Source organism: Phaenicophaeus curvirostris, chromosome 14 (genome assembly GCF_032191515.1).
Source record: "Phaenicophaeus curvirostris isolate KB17595 chromosome 14, BPBGC_Pcur_1.0, whole genome shotgun sequence".
In the NCBI taxonomy this organism is placed as follows: Eukaryota; Metazoa; Chordata; class Aves; order Cuculiformes; family Cuculidae; genus Phaenicophaeus; species Phaenicophaeus curvirostris.
Window position 1 is genome coordinate 12,639,254 of NC_091405.1, and position 12,944 is coordinate 12,652,197.

The 12,944-nt window shown below is 41.1% G+C and overlaps 1 protein-coding gene and 1 non-coding gene across 11 annotated transcripts in view; both read right to left on the reverse strand.

Moving 5' to 3' along the window:
• CNOT1 (CCR4-NOT transcription complex subunit 1) overlaps positions 1 to 12,944 on the reverse strand; it is a 54,278-nt gene that overhangs the window by 13,114 nt on the left and 28,220 nt on the right. For all 10 annotated transcript variants that reach the window (XM_069868204.1, XM_069868198.1, XM_069868202.1 and 7 more), the window contains exons 21-33: positions 11,827 to 12,113; positions 10,491 to 10,569; positions 9,459 to 9,689; positions 8,017 to 8,157; positions 7,016 to 7,195; positions 5,818 to 5,934; positions 5,296 to 5,406; positions 4,618 to 4,695; positions 4,146 to 4,323; positions 3,521 to 3,651; positions 2,464 to 2,760; positions 695 to 835; positions 490 to 594 (exon numbers count right to left, since the gene is read on the reverse strand). In XM_069868204.1, coding sequence (XP_069724305.1) covers positions 490 to 594; positions 695 to 835; positions 2,464 to 2,760; positions 3,521 to 3,651; positions 4,146 to 4,323; positions 4,618 to 4,695; positions 5,296 to 5,406; positions 5,818 to 5,934; positions 7,016 to 7,195; positions 8,017 to 8,157; positions 9,459 to 9,689; positions 10,491 to 10,569; positions 11,827 to 12,113 — 2,076 coding nt within the window. The remainder of the gene's footprint in view (positions 1 to 489; positions 595 to 694; positions 836 to 2,463; positions 2,761 to 3,520; positions 3,652 to 4,145; positions 4,324 to 4,617; positions 4,696 to 5,295; positions 5,407 to 5,817; positions 5,935 to 7,015; positions 7,196 to 8,016; positions 8,158 to 9,458; positions 9,690 to 10,490; positions 10,570 to 11,826; positions 12,114 to 12,944) is intronic.
• Positions 6,354 to 6,492, reverse strand: LOC138726827 (small nucleolar RNA SNORA46). The gene has a single exon (XR_011338484.1). It is a non-coding gene; the product is annotated as a small nucleolar RNA SNORA46 (small nucleolar RNA).

A 12,944-nucleotide genomic window follows, 5' to 3' on the forward strand; every position in this document is an offset into this window, starting at 1 on the left:
CAGAGCGGTCTGGTCATCACAAAGTAGGATTCCGTGGCTCTGCATTGAGGTCCTGCCTCTTCTGCCACACCACCTAACAACAGGATTTTACTATACAACTACAACTCACATTCCCAGAAACAGGAATAACTGAACATTGGCTTCATGTGTCTGATGCACAGGAGAAAGCACATGGTATTCCCTTTCAGGGAAGAACATATAGAGGAGGCAAGACAATGGAACAGACTAGTCATCTTTCAGTGACAGGAACAGCACAGAACATAGGACAGGATTTGAATTGTTCTCAAGGAACTGAGGGAAATCATATGAACACTCATTTTAGAGCAGCATATGCACGTGTTTTCATTACTAATCAAGCTAATAGCAGCTGCACTCTTGGCCAAGTCTAACAATGTACAGGATTGCTCAGCTGAAGCACCACCATTCACTTTTCATTATCAGGATGGGGAAAAGAGCAGGACAGGAAGATGGCTTGGTTAGTATCCTCACCTTTAACCTGATTTGTTCTGGCATTCGCTCAGCCTGGTAAGTTAACACAACAGGATCACAGTACCGACGACCCTCTTGTCTAGCATGTTTTCTGAGCTCGAATTCCTAGGGAAAACACCCAAACACCACACTGAATTTTAGACACCGAGTCTGGATGTACGTAAGCACACATAAGACTTCAGAAAGACAGCAGTCCCATACTTACAGTTGCGAGCCTCTTGTCCATCTCAGGGCCTGCCTTCTCCACAGCCGTCTTCTGGATAAAGCAGCATGCCAGCTCACAGTTATCCTGCGCTAACTGGGCAGCTGCCTGCTCCATCATGTCCCTCTGTTGTGGGGAGGCTGCCTATTGAAAACCACAATAATTAGTGAAGACTTAAGTTTTCCCTGTAAATTACTAGTCTACAAAGCTGCACCACTGCCAATACAGAACAGCAGCAACAAAAAGGAATGCTCTTAGGAATGCGTTCTCTTTGCATGGAATACACAATACATTTAACTTTGCATAGCTTTGAATAAAACATGTAGGCAAGATGACAGTAAAGACTTTCAGCAAGGAACAAAACAGCAAGAGGCTCCATCTTCTCCACCAACCTATCTGCAGGGCAGAGAAATAAAGCCCTGCTTTAGACTGATGTACATACAACAGATGCTAACGCAGGAAAACCAGGCCTTGCAGCGCAGCCTCAAATTTTTTCCATTTCCTAGCTTGTAATCAGAAGATATAAAGATGCATCACTAACAATGCAAAACTGTAGTCCTAAGCCTTTTTCAGCAGATTCCCTTTCTGATACAGATTTTCTTCTTGAAATCTGCTTTAAAAAGAACCCAGAACCAATTTATTTTCCAGGGTGCAAAGTAGCAACTTCTACTGCAAACAGAATATAGATATAAACGGCCCAATCTACTTGGATTTCCTTGCCCATTAACATCTACCCTTACTTCATTAATTCCTGAAAACTACACTGCTTCTTTCAAATAAAAGAAATTTTTGCTTGTCAACCCACTTCATACAATAAGTCAGATGTGAATTTTTCACATCTCGTGCAGCACTTTCTTCTGCAAAGAAGAAACCTTAAGAAAACCTCCATGAGCTCATCCCCTTCAGACCATTAAACCCTGCCCCCTTCAGCCAGTTACCATGGAAGAGAGCAACCCCACTGCAAAAGGGCCTATGCACTGTCACTCCCTGACAGATGGAAAACAGTGATGCGCCTTTAAGCAAGAGGAGGTAGGCTGTCCTGTCTAATCACTTTTAATCCCTGAGAGGATAGCAACGTCTCAATCCTTCCAACATTCTTATGCTCTTGTGTCTTTTGCTGACACTGACGGCAAGCTCAGCGAGGTTTCTGGGAAGCAGCTGCTGTTCTGGCCAGCAGTTCAGAAGCTATCTTCCATTTAGCCAAGAAGGAAAGCTAGCACTGCAACTCAAACTTAGTCCGTTCATTGAGAGACCTAAAAGCATCCTCAAGGAAAACCAATGAACTAACAAGCTGTGCAAAACAGACTTAAACACCTATCTGCTAACAGCACAAGTAAAAAATCTGCCTGAAACACGCATACTTCCTGAGATAATCCAACACAGCTCCAGGAAGTCCCAGAAGCAACTCTGTCCTCCTCACTCTAACTTTTCTACCTCAAAACCCTCAGAAAGGCAAGCACTCCAAGGCTTCTGTGATGTGATCAAACTGGAGAAAACACTGGGACAATATAAAAAGGTAGCCAGGAAGTTTGCGAACAGTACAATAAGTCCCAACTTACAGGCTTCTGACTGACACGAGATGTTAGTTCAGCTGGTTTTTTTTCCACTGCAATTCCACACGAGTCCCAAGACTTTCATTCACTAAATGCACCTCCACATTAGTTAAGCCATGTAATTAATTAACAAGTCTACAGTGTGGAGAACTGATTCACTAATGCTGGATGTCTACAGTCTATAAGCTGAAAATAGGCTTTGGATGATGGGACTCTTACCCTCAGTGCAGTTGCAAAACTGTTTTTCAAGTTGGTAGCTATGCTCATCAGCAAAGGTTCCCTGCAGGTAATCATGGCCATCCCAGCAGTCAGGTTCCGCATCATGTGGTGTGCAGCCACGCGCATTCGTGATTCCTCTGAATCCAGTGCAAAGTCCTTCCTGACTATCTGCTCACATGTAGTCATGGCAATCTTAATGGACCGATCAACCACCGGATGGACAAGCTCTTGCACTGCTCGCTCTATCGCCTGCCGTACACACTGCTTCAACTGTGGATGGGCTTGAAACAGCGGAATCTAGAGGAGGATTTGGAAAGTTGTTAGACTAAAGTAAAGGAGAATTCATCTAACAGACATGCACATTTTCTGAACAACTTTAAGTTGAACCTCGCAGCTCGCCCACAGTGCAGCACGCCAGAGTTCCACATGTAGCTCTTACAATGTCTGACAACTATGAAACTAAGGAACACAAGCATTTTTCTTCCAAAGCTGCAATTCAGTACAATGCAAAGACTAATTTTGGGGCTAAGCCACTGACTGGTCAAAAGGAGCAGAGAAACTCCTTTTAAGTTGAAGTGCTGACAACAACCATCCCAACTAACACTCCCAGAATTAAATGGGATATTGTCACAGCGAAAGATCAGTTGGCCATCTAAGACTGCTAATACAACCACTACCCACCCCTGAAGTTCTCCATTTGCTTACTTGTTAGCACTCCACCCCCCCGACTTTTGGGAAGTGACTCTCCAATAACTTTGACTTACAAATGTTGCTCCCATCTGCTGAGATCTGTGGCAACACTGGTGGTAGCCTTGCTACTGTCAGGCAGGTCAGCACTCTCATCCAATTTATGTCATCTGCAAACTTACTGAGGAAGCACTCAATCCCCTCATCCAGATCATTGATAAAGATATTAAACAAGACCGACCCAAACACTGAGCCCTGGGGAACACAGCTTGTGACTGGTTGTCAAGTGGATTTCGCTGTGTTCACTGCAACTCTCTGGGCTCGGCCGTCCAGCCAGTTTTAAGCAGATCAAATCAGCTCTAAAACTTACCGTTGGATTTAAGGTAATATGCGGAGCCAATCCCCCTAAAGAATACACATTGATGTCATGATAACTGTACTGAGGCTGTGGAGGAACCGTGGCTGTACAAGTGGTGCTGGTAGCTGGAGTTGTAGAAGCAGCTGTAAAATACAAGAACGTATAGAACCATTACTGAAAAGCAAGTCTTCTACTAGCAGTGCGTTCTCCTCATTTAAACCAGCAAGTGACTAAGAAACAAAAGTATCTCAGGTTGATCACGACACCCCCTAAACTTACCAAGCAATTTTTATTCTCCATTTTCCCAATGATGTTACCACACCAGCTTCAGCACATTTCAGCAGAGCTGTTGACAATTTAAACCCCAATGTCTTGTTAACAGATCATCTTGCTCCGCTCCATCCTAAAGAGGAGCTATACACAGCATGTGTACAATTAGTCTTCAGGATAACTTCCATTCCCTTCCTGTCTCCTTGCTCTGTACACTTATTTCTTTTACAAAACTACCCATGTGGTCCTGAACATTCAGCAACGTTACAGCAGGGTATGTAGCTTCACATTCATCTTTGCAATAGCATAACCTCCCTTATTAAAATTTGCATAGTATGGTTCTGGGTTCTGTGAGAAATGCACTTACTAGTTGTTGTGATGGGTGGTAGCTCTTCTGGCTGCTTCACATCCTTCTTTGGAGCAGACAGCTGCTCATCCAGGTTTTTCAGACGATCCTTATCTTTCAGAAGACTTCCAGGTTTCAGCTCATTAATGTCTAGTGCAAGATTCTTGCAGAGCACCTCAATCTCAAACTTCAGATTCAACTGCACAAGAATTCTAGTTTAGGTTACGTAGCAAGGAAAATGAGCAAAAGTTCACTGGATCCCTCAACTCCCAAGCTCCTGATTCTAACCCCGTGCCTTTTAGACACTTTGATATGGAGGATAAGTATCTTGCTAATTGCTTTCAGCCAAGTTCTACCAAATCAAGGAATGCCCAATTCTCCCCACGCTAAAGAAGCAAAAAGTGAAATGTGGTCCTTCACAATATCCTTCTCAACTGTTACGTCAAGTAAAACTCACACTCAGTAGGTATACAAAAGAGAAACAGAAGTTTACTTTTAGATCGTGTTCTTGATGTAGCTCAGCTAAAACATTCATAATAGCCATCGTCCACGGGTTTGGAGGCCTGAAGACCTAGAAGAGGAGAGCAGTACACAAAGTTCTTAAATCACGTGGATAACTTACGACTGGAAATATTTTAAACATGAACAAATATGTGTGCATAAAGCCATGGAAAAGTCTGCACAGCTGCAATTAGGGCTAAATTTAGTATTCTGTTTGACTGAGACTAGAACAGGATGCTAGTTGAACATTAAACTGGAAACACAATGACTTGGTCCTTCTGAAAGATCAGTTCTACTTCAAGCAGAAATGTCAGGAGCTGATCAGGGCCAAAGGGGGGCGTGGGGGAACTAAAAAACTAAACACCCCCCCTCTCCCCCCAAAGAATAAATAGATCCTAGACCCTTTTGAATGGTATCCTTCCATTTCTGAATAGACTTCTCTCCAGGGATACCACAGTGCACTTCAGCTACCACCACCTATTTAGAGTGCAAAAATCCATATGCTACGTACTTTTTCTCAAAATGGAACTTCTTCCCTTTAAGCCCTTACATCCCTTTTCTTTCTCTCTATGAAATTCAATCAGTTTTCACTTTGTGAAAAAGCTAATTACTATCTGCAAGACTTCTGCTGCCACTTGAAGAATAACTCTGCCAGCACAAAATCACTTACCACGCTTCTGACACTGGATTCCAAGACTTTGGCAACAAATGGCACTACATAAAGCAACTCCTGCTGTCCCTTAACGTAAGCTTCCAGTAGTAGCGATTTCACATCCAAATCCTGAAAACACCATCAACAAATGAAAAGGGGAAGAGGGTAGAGAACACAGCAAACACTGCAAGAATTCCACTTACATGCTATTTTCTTATAGAGCATTTTGGTGAAGTTGAGTCAAGACTGTCCTTGAATTTCACAGACTGCTAAGCAGCAGTTACTTTTTGAATGAAGATTCAAGGATAAGCATTTTTACATGGGATTAATTAATTTATTTTTGGCTAGAACTTAACTACTAACTTTTCTGATGTAAAAAATAATCTAGAAGTCTTAAACGATCAACTCAAGGATCATACTTTGTACTTAGCACACAAAAGAGAGGCACCAGGGAGGTGACAGAATTTCCCAAATAGCCTGTGCTACTGCATAACAGCATGCCAATTCACGCCAAGCAAACCTGCAAAGACAGAAGCTTACCGTGTGCAAGATGGGTTTATTTTTAGCCAGTGTAATCATTCCCAGCCAGTGACCAAGGTTCTTTAACAAGGAACGGTCTGAGAAGTTGGCTGCAGCTTTATCTGATGTTAGTAGCACCTAATGAAACAAAAGCAACTCAAGCAACAACTGAAATATGATCAGACTCAAACCCAAATCCAACAACTGATCTGACTTAAGATGTGAAGCTTTGGAACATTAAGTTCTGAGCTTCAGTCACATTACAGAGATACTCAAGAGTACCCTGCACTTCAAGATAGCACCCCATAAGTCTGCCCTATAACAATTTCAAAATTCCTTTCTTTCCAGAGGATCAAAAAGAGGATTACACTTTTCCAGACCTTACCATTTACTCTTAAGACTGTTACAACTACTCGCTTAGTAAAAGCATAACTTGTGCAGGCAATACTTTCACTTACTGTTTCATCACAGACCCGAAGGCAACAGTTTTACTTCTTGGGGAAGCATTTAATTCTCATTTCAAGACTTCAATCACGTCACAAGTATTCTGTTGTTTGTTCTGTTCCTTTGCTTCAGAGGAGCACCAGCTGAACAGAGCAAGGTCAGCTACGCTCTTAAGAGCCAGGAGATTCTTTTGCACTACAGCGTAACCCATGGCAGTCAGGAAATTCCACCAATAGGTTTAAAAATAGTGCTTGCTTTGACAAACTTGTTTCATCAGCTCATCACTTCTGGGCTACTGCTTTTTCCTCCTCCTCCTCCTCTTCTTCAATTACCTTAGCCCTCTACTGAATACTGGTTATTACACTCCACTTTCTAATTCCTCCCCTTCTCCTTTATTCTTTGACCAAAATAGCAGACTGTGTGGTTTTCTTATCTTAATACTTTCCCTACAAAAAAGAACTAGACCATAAGCAATTTTCCTGGAGGCTATAATTTGCAAGCCTCACAGAAATTTAGAGTCCACCTACATAAATGAATTTAAATGTTGATTTGCCCTTCATTCAAATAGAATTAAGTCTCTGGTACATTACCCACTGAAAACAGAAGAATCCTGGCATTTATAGAGGTAATCTGCTAGTTCGACTGTAAGCCAGCAAGTAGATTTTTGAATGATATTGCGTATTTTAAGATCAGCAACACAGTAAGCCAACAACTCGAGGCAAGCACGCTTAAATCTTTAAATTTAACTAAGCATTAGAAAACTCGCACTACTCACCTTGATGTTTCTGTAGGTTTCATTCAGAACCATTTTATTAAACTCTGGATTCTTAAGCGTGTCAAGGAAGTTTGAATACAAGCTGTGGAAATTGGGCTCAATACTGACTCTCTTCATCACAAGATACTGTGATACCCAGGGCATGAATTCTTCTTTCACTGTTTCCTTCAATTCTTCAACCTGTCTCCATACCAGAGGAAAAAAGCACACCATGGAAGATGAGAAGCTCTGACCAATGCAGTCATGCTCACTCAGTTTTTTTAATATCAATGTTCTCTGCTTTTTCAAAAACAGATTTGAAATCAGTTTCTCATTATCCAACAAACTGGTTAACCAGTTCATAACACCAGCAAGGTGTACTAGTTCACTCCTCCCTCACTTGCCAGCTTTTTACCAGTTAACTGCAAAATAAACATTGACATCCTACATTAAAGCCATCCATCCATGGCTGACAGCACACATGGCTGCAGGTTTCTACTGTTTCAGAAAATTTTCCCTGAATTTCAGCTTGAAATAGAGGAGTCCTTCAGCTTAGCCTTGTGATACCAAATGGTACCCAGCCTGCTTCTGACAGAAGTGTTTGTTCAAACTTGCATTAATGTTTTCCAGAAACTTGCATTAGTATTTTTCAGTCCTTTCCAATTACAAAAACATCAGAAAGGACAACCCAACAATTATTCAATGCACTCACTAGAAGTGCTTCCCCTGAAAACAAAGCATTACAGACCTTAGGACGAAGGATCTGGCTATACAGAAACAAGGAAACTTGTAGGACAAACCAAGATTAAGAACAGCTATCTTCCACTCAACCCTCCTTTCCCCAAAAAACTACATCTCCAATGAGGTTCAAGCTGAAAGCACTGGAAAATACTCTCTCTTTAGTGTGCTCCCTCCTATTTACAAGCTGGAATTCTCCTACAAACATCATCCCCCACCACTTTAGTGTGGGTTTCCAGGAATATGTAAACCCCTCAGTCTTACTAGTGTTCTTCCATACTTGCCTTCTGTGTCATATTTGACTGAGAAAGATTGTTGAAGATGAAAGCAATCTTTTCCTGGACATTCTCTGGAGGTTCCACAATCCTCTCCGTTTGATCTGTTGCTACTAACAGCGTATCAATGTTGGTAGTATTAATGGAAGGCTGGAGGGAGAACAGTAAGTTAAGAATAGACAATACCTAGAGGCAACACCAAAAGACACTTTGGCTCTGTTCTGTCAAGCAAAAAAAATAACTGAGCTTTGTCAGGTGCCATCTACTGTCAAGATTCGTTTTTAGCAGCACTCTAATGAAGCCAGGGGATTTTCCTATACAAATGATGATCAACACTCAGCAGAAGAATGCTGCTGTATGAAAATGTCTAGGATTTAAATTCATATATGATAATGCCATGGCTAACAGCCTGCATACACTGTCAGCCTGGAGAAAGTCACAGTTCAATACCGAGCAGTGCTTAGTACAATAGTGAGTCTCCAGAAGCACTTCAGTGTGGAATTGGGAAGGAGAAATCCCAGAGCTTCATTTCTGAGAAAGCCTGCTCATGGTAAGTCAGCAGAATGTAATCCATGTCCCTACAGCTGCAGGTCTAAACCCAAGGGCTTTAACATCTGGTGCACTGCAATTAATGGGAAAGGAGTCAGTGTGAAATATCAACCATGACTTGACTTTAAAAGTGGGCCATATAAATGCTGCAGAATAGCAACGATCTACATGACATAATCGGGTGTGAAAGACACTAACAGCGACATCATTAACTGTTCCCCATAATTTGTTCACAACACTTTCAGCTACTCTTAACTTTCACCTGTTAATTTGAGGAGCTTCTGTTAAGAAAGCAATACAAAGGCTGTGCCAGGAAGCAAGACAGTAAAGTCTTACTGTACAACTGATGCACTACAACAGCTCTAAACATCCTCAGTGTACGCATGGAACCAAGTGCATCCCAGCACTTTCTGTGGAATAGCCAATACCATCAACCTGCCAACCCTGCAATAAACCCAACTAGCAATTCAAAGTTATATTTGTGTAAGTGACTAAAGGATTGAAAACCCTAATGCAATTAGAACAGTTAGGTCAAATGTGATTTTAGCGAGCAGCATCTGTTCTCAAGCCCCAAGCAGAATAGCAGCTGCCAAGTATTTCAAGAGTCCTATTGCAAGTCATTAACAGAAAAAGATAATTCTGTAACTGCCTTGATAATTAAAGCCTCAATAAACATGCTTCTACTTGACACCATAGTAATTCTATAGTTTCATGATCAAAAATGCCTTCTCTACAAAAATGTTGGTCATATTTGAAAAGATTATATGCTGTAGGCATAAAATATGAATCACAGTTTGAAAACTTGTAGAACAGAAATTAAACCAGATTTTGCCTCTATGTCCTCAATCCAGAGCAGCAGCTTAGCTCCTCCAATAAGGATGCTGAAGTCACAGAATGCTTACCGGCACATCTTTCTTGAAGCTGACTCCAGTTGGTCGGGTGATTGTAATGGTTTTTGCGACAGTGGTAGTGGTTGAGGTGGTTACTATAGTGCTGACTTGGCCAGCAAGAGCAGCTTTTGCTGGAACTTGGGCCTGGGCCTGAGCCTGGGCAAGTGCAATACTTCCAGGGGTGGTGATTGAGCCCTGCATCTTCACAGGAGGATCTCTGGATTGTTGTCCATATTCTATGTACTAAAACAGGGTAAACAAGCACACACAAAACTTGACACACTGCAAGGAAACTGTGGGTTGAGTTTTAGCATCAGCAGTATAAACATTTGCCAACAATCTTTAAAATACTCAATACTAACACCATTAAGGGAATTTGCAAATTACAAGTGAACATCCATATAAAGCACATCTTATCACTTTTTACTTTCTTTCTTATTGGAGAGGAGCTCACACTCTACCTCTGACCAAAACCCTCACGGGACTCCAAACCCTCAAAGGACTAGAATGAGAATCCATTGAAAGACTTTAAAACCTTCATGTATGACCACGTGTCCTGGTTGACGACGCAGTTATAGTCAGGCAGCTATTGCAACATAGGCAACCGAAAGGGATTTATGGAAACAAAAGAGGTACCAGATGACCACCTTCACCTGCCTACCCTCATTCCACAGCAAAACTTGTAGGAAAAGGTGTTTGATTCTGTCAATGTACTCTGCCTAAAGTTGTGCCAATGTACTCTGCCTAAAGTTGTGCCAGCTCAGGCTATTTTACAAAGGAAAACAGGAATTTGCTCAAGAGTTTGAATCATAGAATCATAGAATAACCAGGTTGGAAGAGACCCACCCGATCATTGAGTCCAACCACTCCTATCAAACACTAAACCGTGCCCCTTAGCACCTCGTCCACCCGTGCCTTAAACACCTCCAGGAAAGGTGAATCAATCACCTCCCTGGGCAGCCTCTGCCAGTGCCCAATGACCCTTTCTGTGAAGAATATTTTTTGAAGTGACAGAAAGCCAGGGCGCTAATATGAACAACTCACCTCCTGTAAATGATGCGGGAACTGTATAAAGTGACTAATAGAAGCCAAGTGCTGACAATACTGGGGATAGTCCTTCAATCTGTCAGACAAAATACGCATGAGTCAGAGGCATGAGCCCAGAGAGAAAACAGGATTACAGAGAAATACAACACTAGTATGTCATTCCCATACTGCCTCGCAGAACTACTTCTGGACTCCTTACAGCAGCTGTGCTATAAACAAAGCATCTTCTACAAAGTGCTTTTTGTTGCAAAAAGCATTTTAAATTAATTCATTTAACAAGAAAACACAAGGTTTATTCATAACAACTCATCTAATCCAACATCCCTATACTTCTGACTGAGCACACAATGGTATTCACACAAAACGTCTGTAATACATTATTGGGAAAGTAATTTTTAGTCAAACTCTGTATTCCAAACAGTACAGACTGCCCATAACACCCAAGACGGAAGCTTCACCTACGCACATCAATTATGATAGTTCTGCTTATGAATGCCAGACACTGTTAGTTACTCACTGACAGCAAAACACTTAAAACTGTTTGTAAGAGAAGGAAGAAGGTGGTTAAATCTCAAGTACGTCAGCCTTAAGTGTCTTTATTCATTCTGCTCAGTGAACTCTACAACACAATATCCAGCTATGAATGCTGCAAGCAACAGCTTTTATTACAGATTAAATATTGTAGGGCAGACGAACTATAAAGGGAGACTAAGTACGCTCTTCAACTCCACGCATTCCTACTCATTAAGTAATTCCAGGAAGCTTTCTAACACTTTTTAAGTTCAAGTATCTCTTTCCAAAATGGAGATTTTCTTTCCCATGGGTATACAACACTGCCTACCATTGCAGTCTGACTGCAAAGCTTCCTTTATCTGCAATCCATTAAAAGCTTTGAGAAAGCTTTTTTTTAATACTTTTTGCCATACTTGAGATTTCTGTGTAAAACCAAAGTCCTAGAGCTTATTTCCTAGCCAGCCTTTCAGCAATTAATATTGCAAATAGCACACCATGACGATGCACCTGTGAAGAGTAACCACATTCACCTCACTGCTAACAAGCTGACAACCCACTAAGCAGCTTCAGCATCTCCGTTTGTCTCACATTTACACAGGTACCACACTGAACATTTTGACTTAAAAAAAGTATTCTTTGCCCTTTAACTAGCACATTAGCACATTTTGCTTCAGCTCAGCACATCACTAAAGTAATCCTGCAGTTTAAGACGTAAATTTCTAACACATATCAGCAATTCTGTACTCCATAAACGGAGCAGGTTCAAGGTTTACAAGACACTGCATGCACTGCCACAAGTATTATCAAAATCCACACTCACCTATTTTTAAATCTATCTAGTGCAGCAATACCAAAATAGTACATTTTGGATCCAAAAGGCTTTCGTAAGGCTTCAAGAACATAGCGCAGGGCCAGGCCCAATGCCATATAAGTAACCAGTCCTTTCTCTATTATCCCACCAAAGAGGCAGGCTGTTATGTGCAGCTCTTTATCTGGGTACTGGGGAAAGAAACGGTATTCCTCAAACAAGTTCCTCAGCATACAGTTAAACACTTCTCGTTCCCGTTTAATGCTGGAGTCCTTAAACCTCTGCAGCATTTCCAAGACCTGCAAAGAAACGGGAAATAGTTACTAAGACATTTGCTTTATTTCAGCCTTTCTGCATCTCCAGGTTTCAAGAGCGCCTGCACATACTAAGGTAAAATGCACTACCACAAGGCAGACTGCAAAATAACTCCTTCAAGAAAACCTCATTTTAGCCAGTAGACAGCACACTACGAAGAGCTTCCTCTTCAGGCCTTAATTTTTTCCCTTTAAGTAACTGTCTTCAAATGAAAGTTTTTTGTTACCACCTCTAATCCCACCATTTCAAAATTAGAAAAAATAAAATTAATGTTCACTGTCTTTCATAATTTATAACCACACAAATACATTACAGTAAATTTGAAGCACTTCAAAGAGCAAGTACATCAGACTGATAATTACTCTCATGGAGACTAACCAAAATAATTATTGAAGCACAGGAGGCAGCACTTAGGACATCTTCATATATTTAGAAGTCGCCATCATTTTTAGATACTTTAGAAACAAATGTATTCAATATAAACGTAACTTATACAGGCTGTGCACACTTTAGCACTTATTTTTAAAATACAAGGTTCCATTCCACACTGAACTCTTCCCACTTTGCATCATTTTAGGAGTGTTAATTAGTTATCTAAAGTCTTCAGTACTCAGAAATCAAAGCTAAATGTAATCATCAGCTGCAAATTTTATTCTGTATATTTCCAAGGCAGCAGGCTTTCAATTTACTTTATTAACTGCAGCCACACAAAAAAGGTAGCGCTGCAAGCATCCACCACGAGCCCTTTATAATCTTCCACTACAATATGAAGGAAACATATTTCTACTAAGGAATATTTACAGTCAATTTTATAG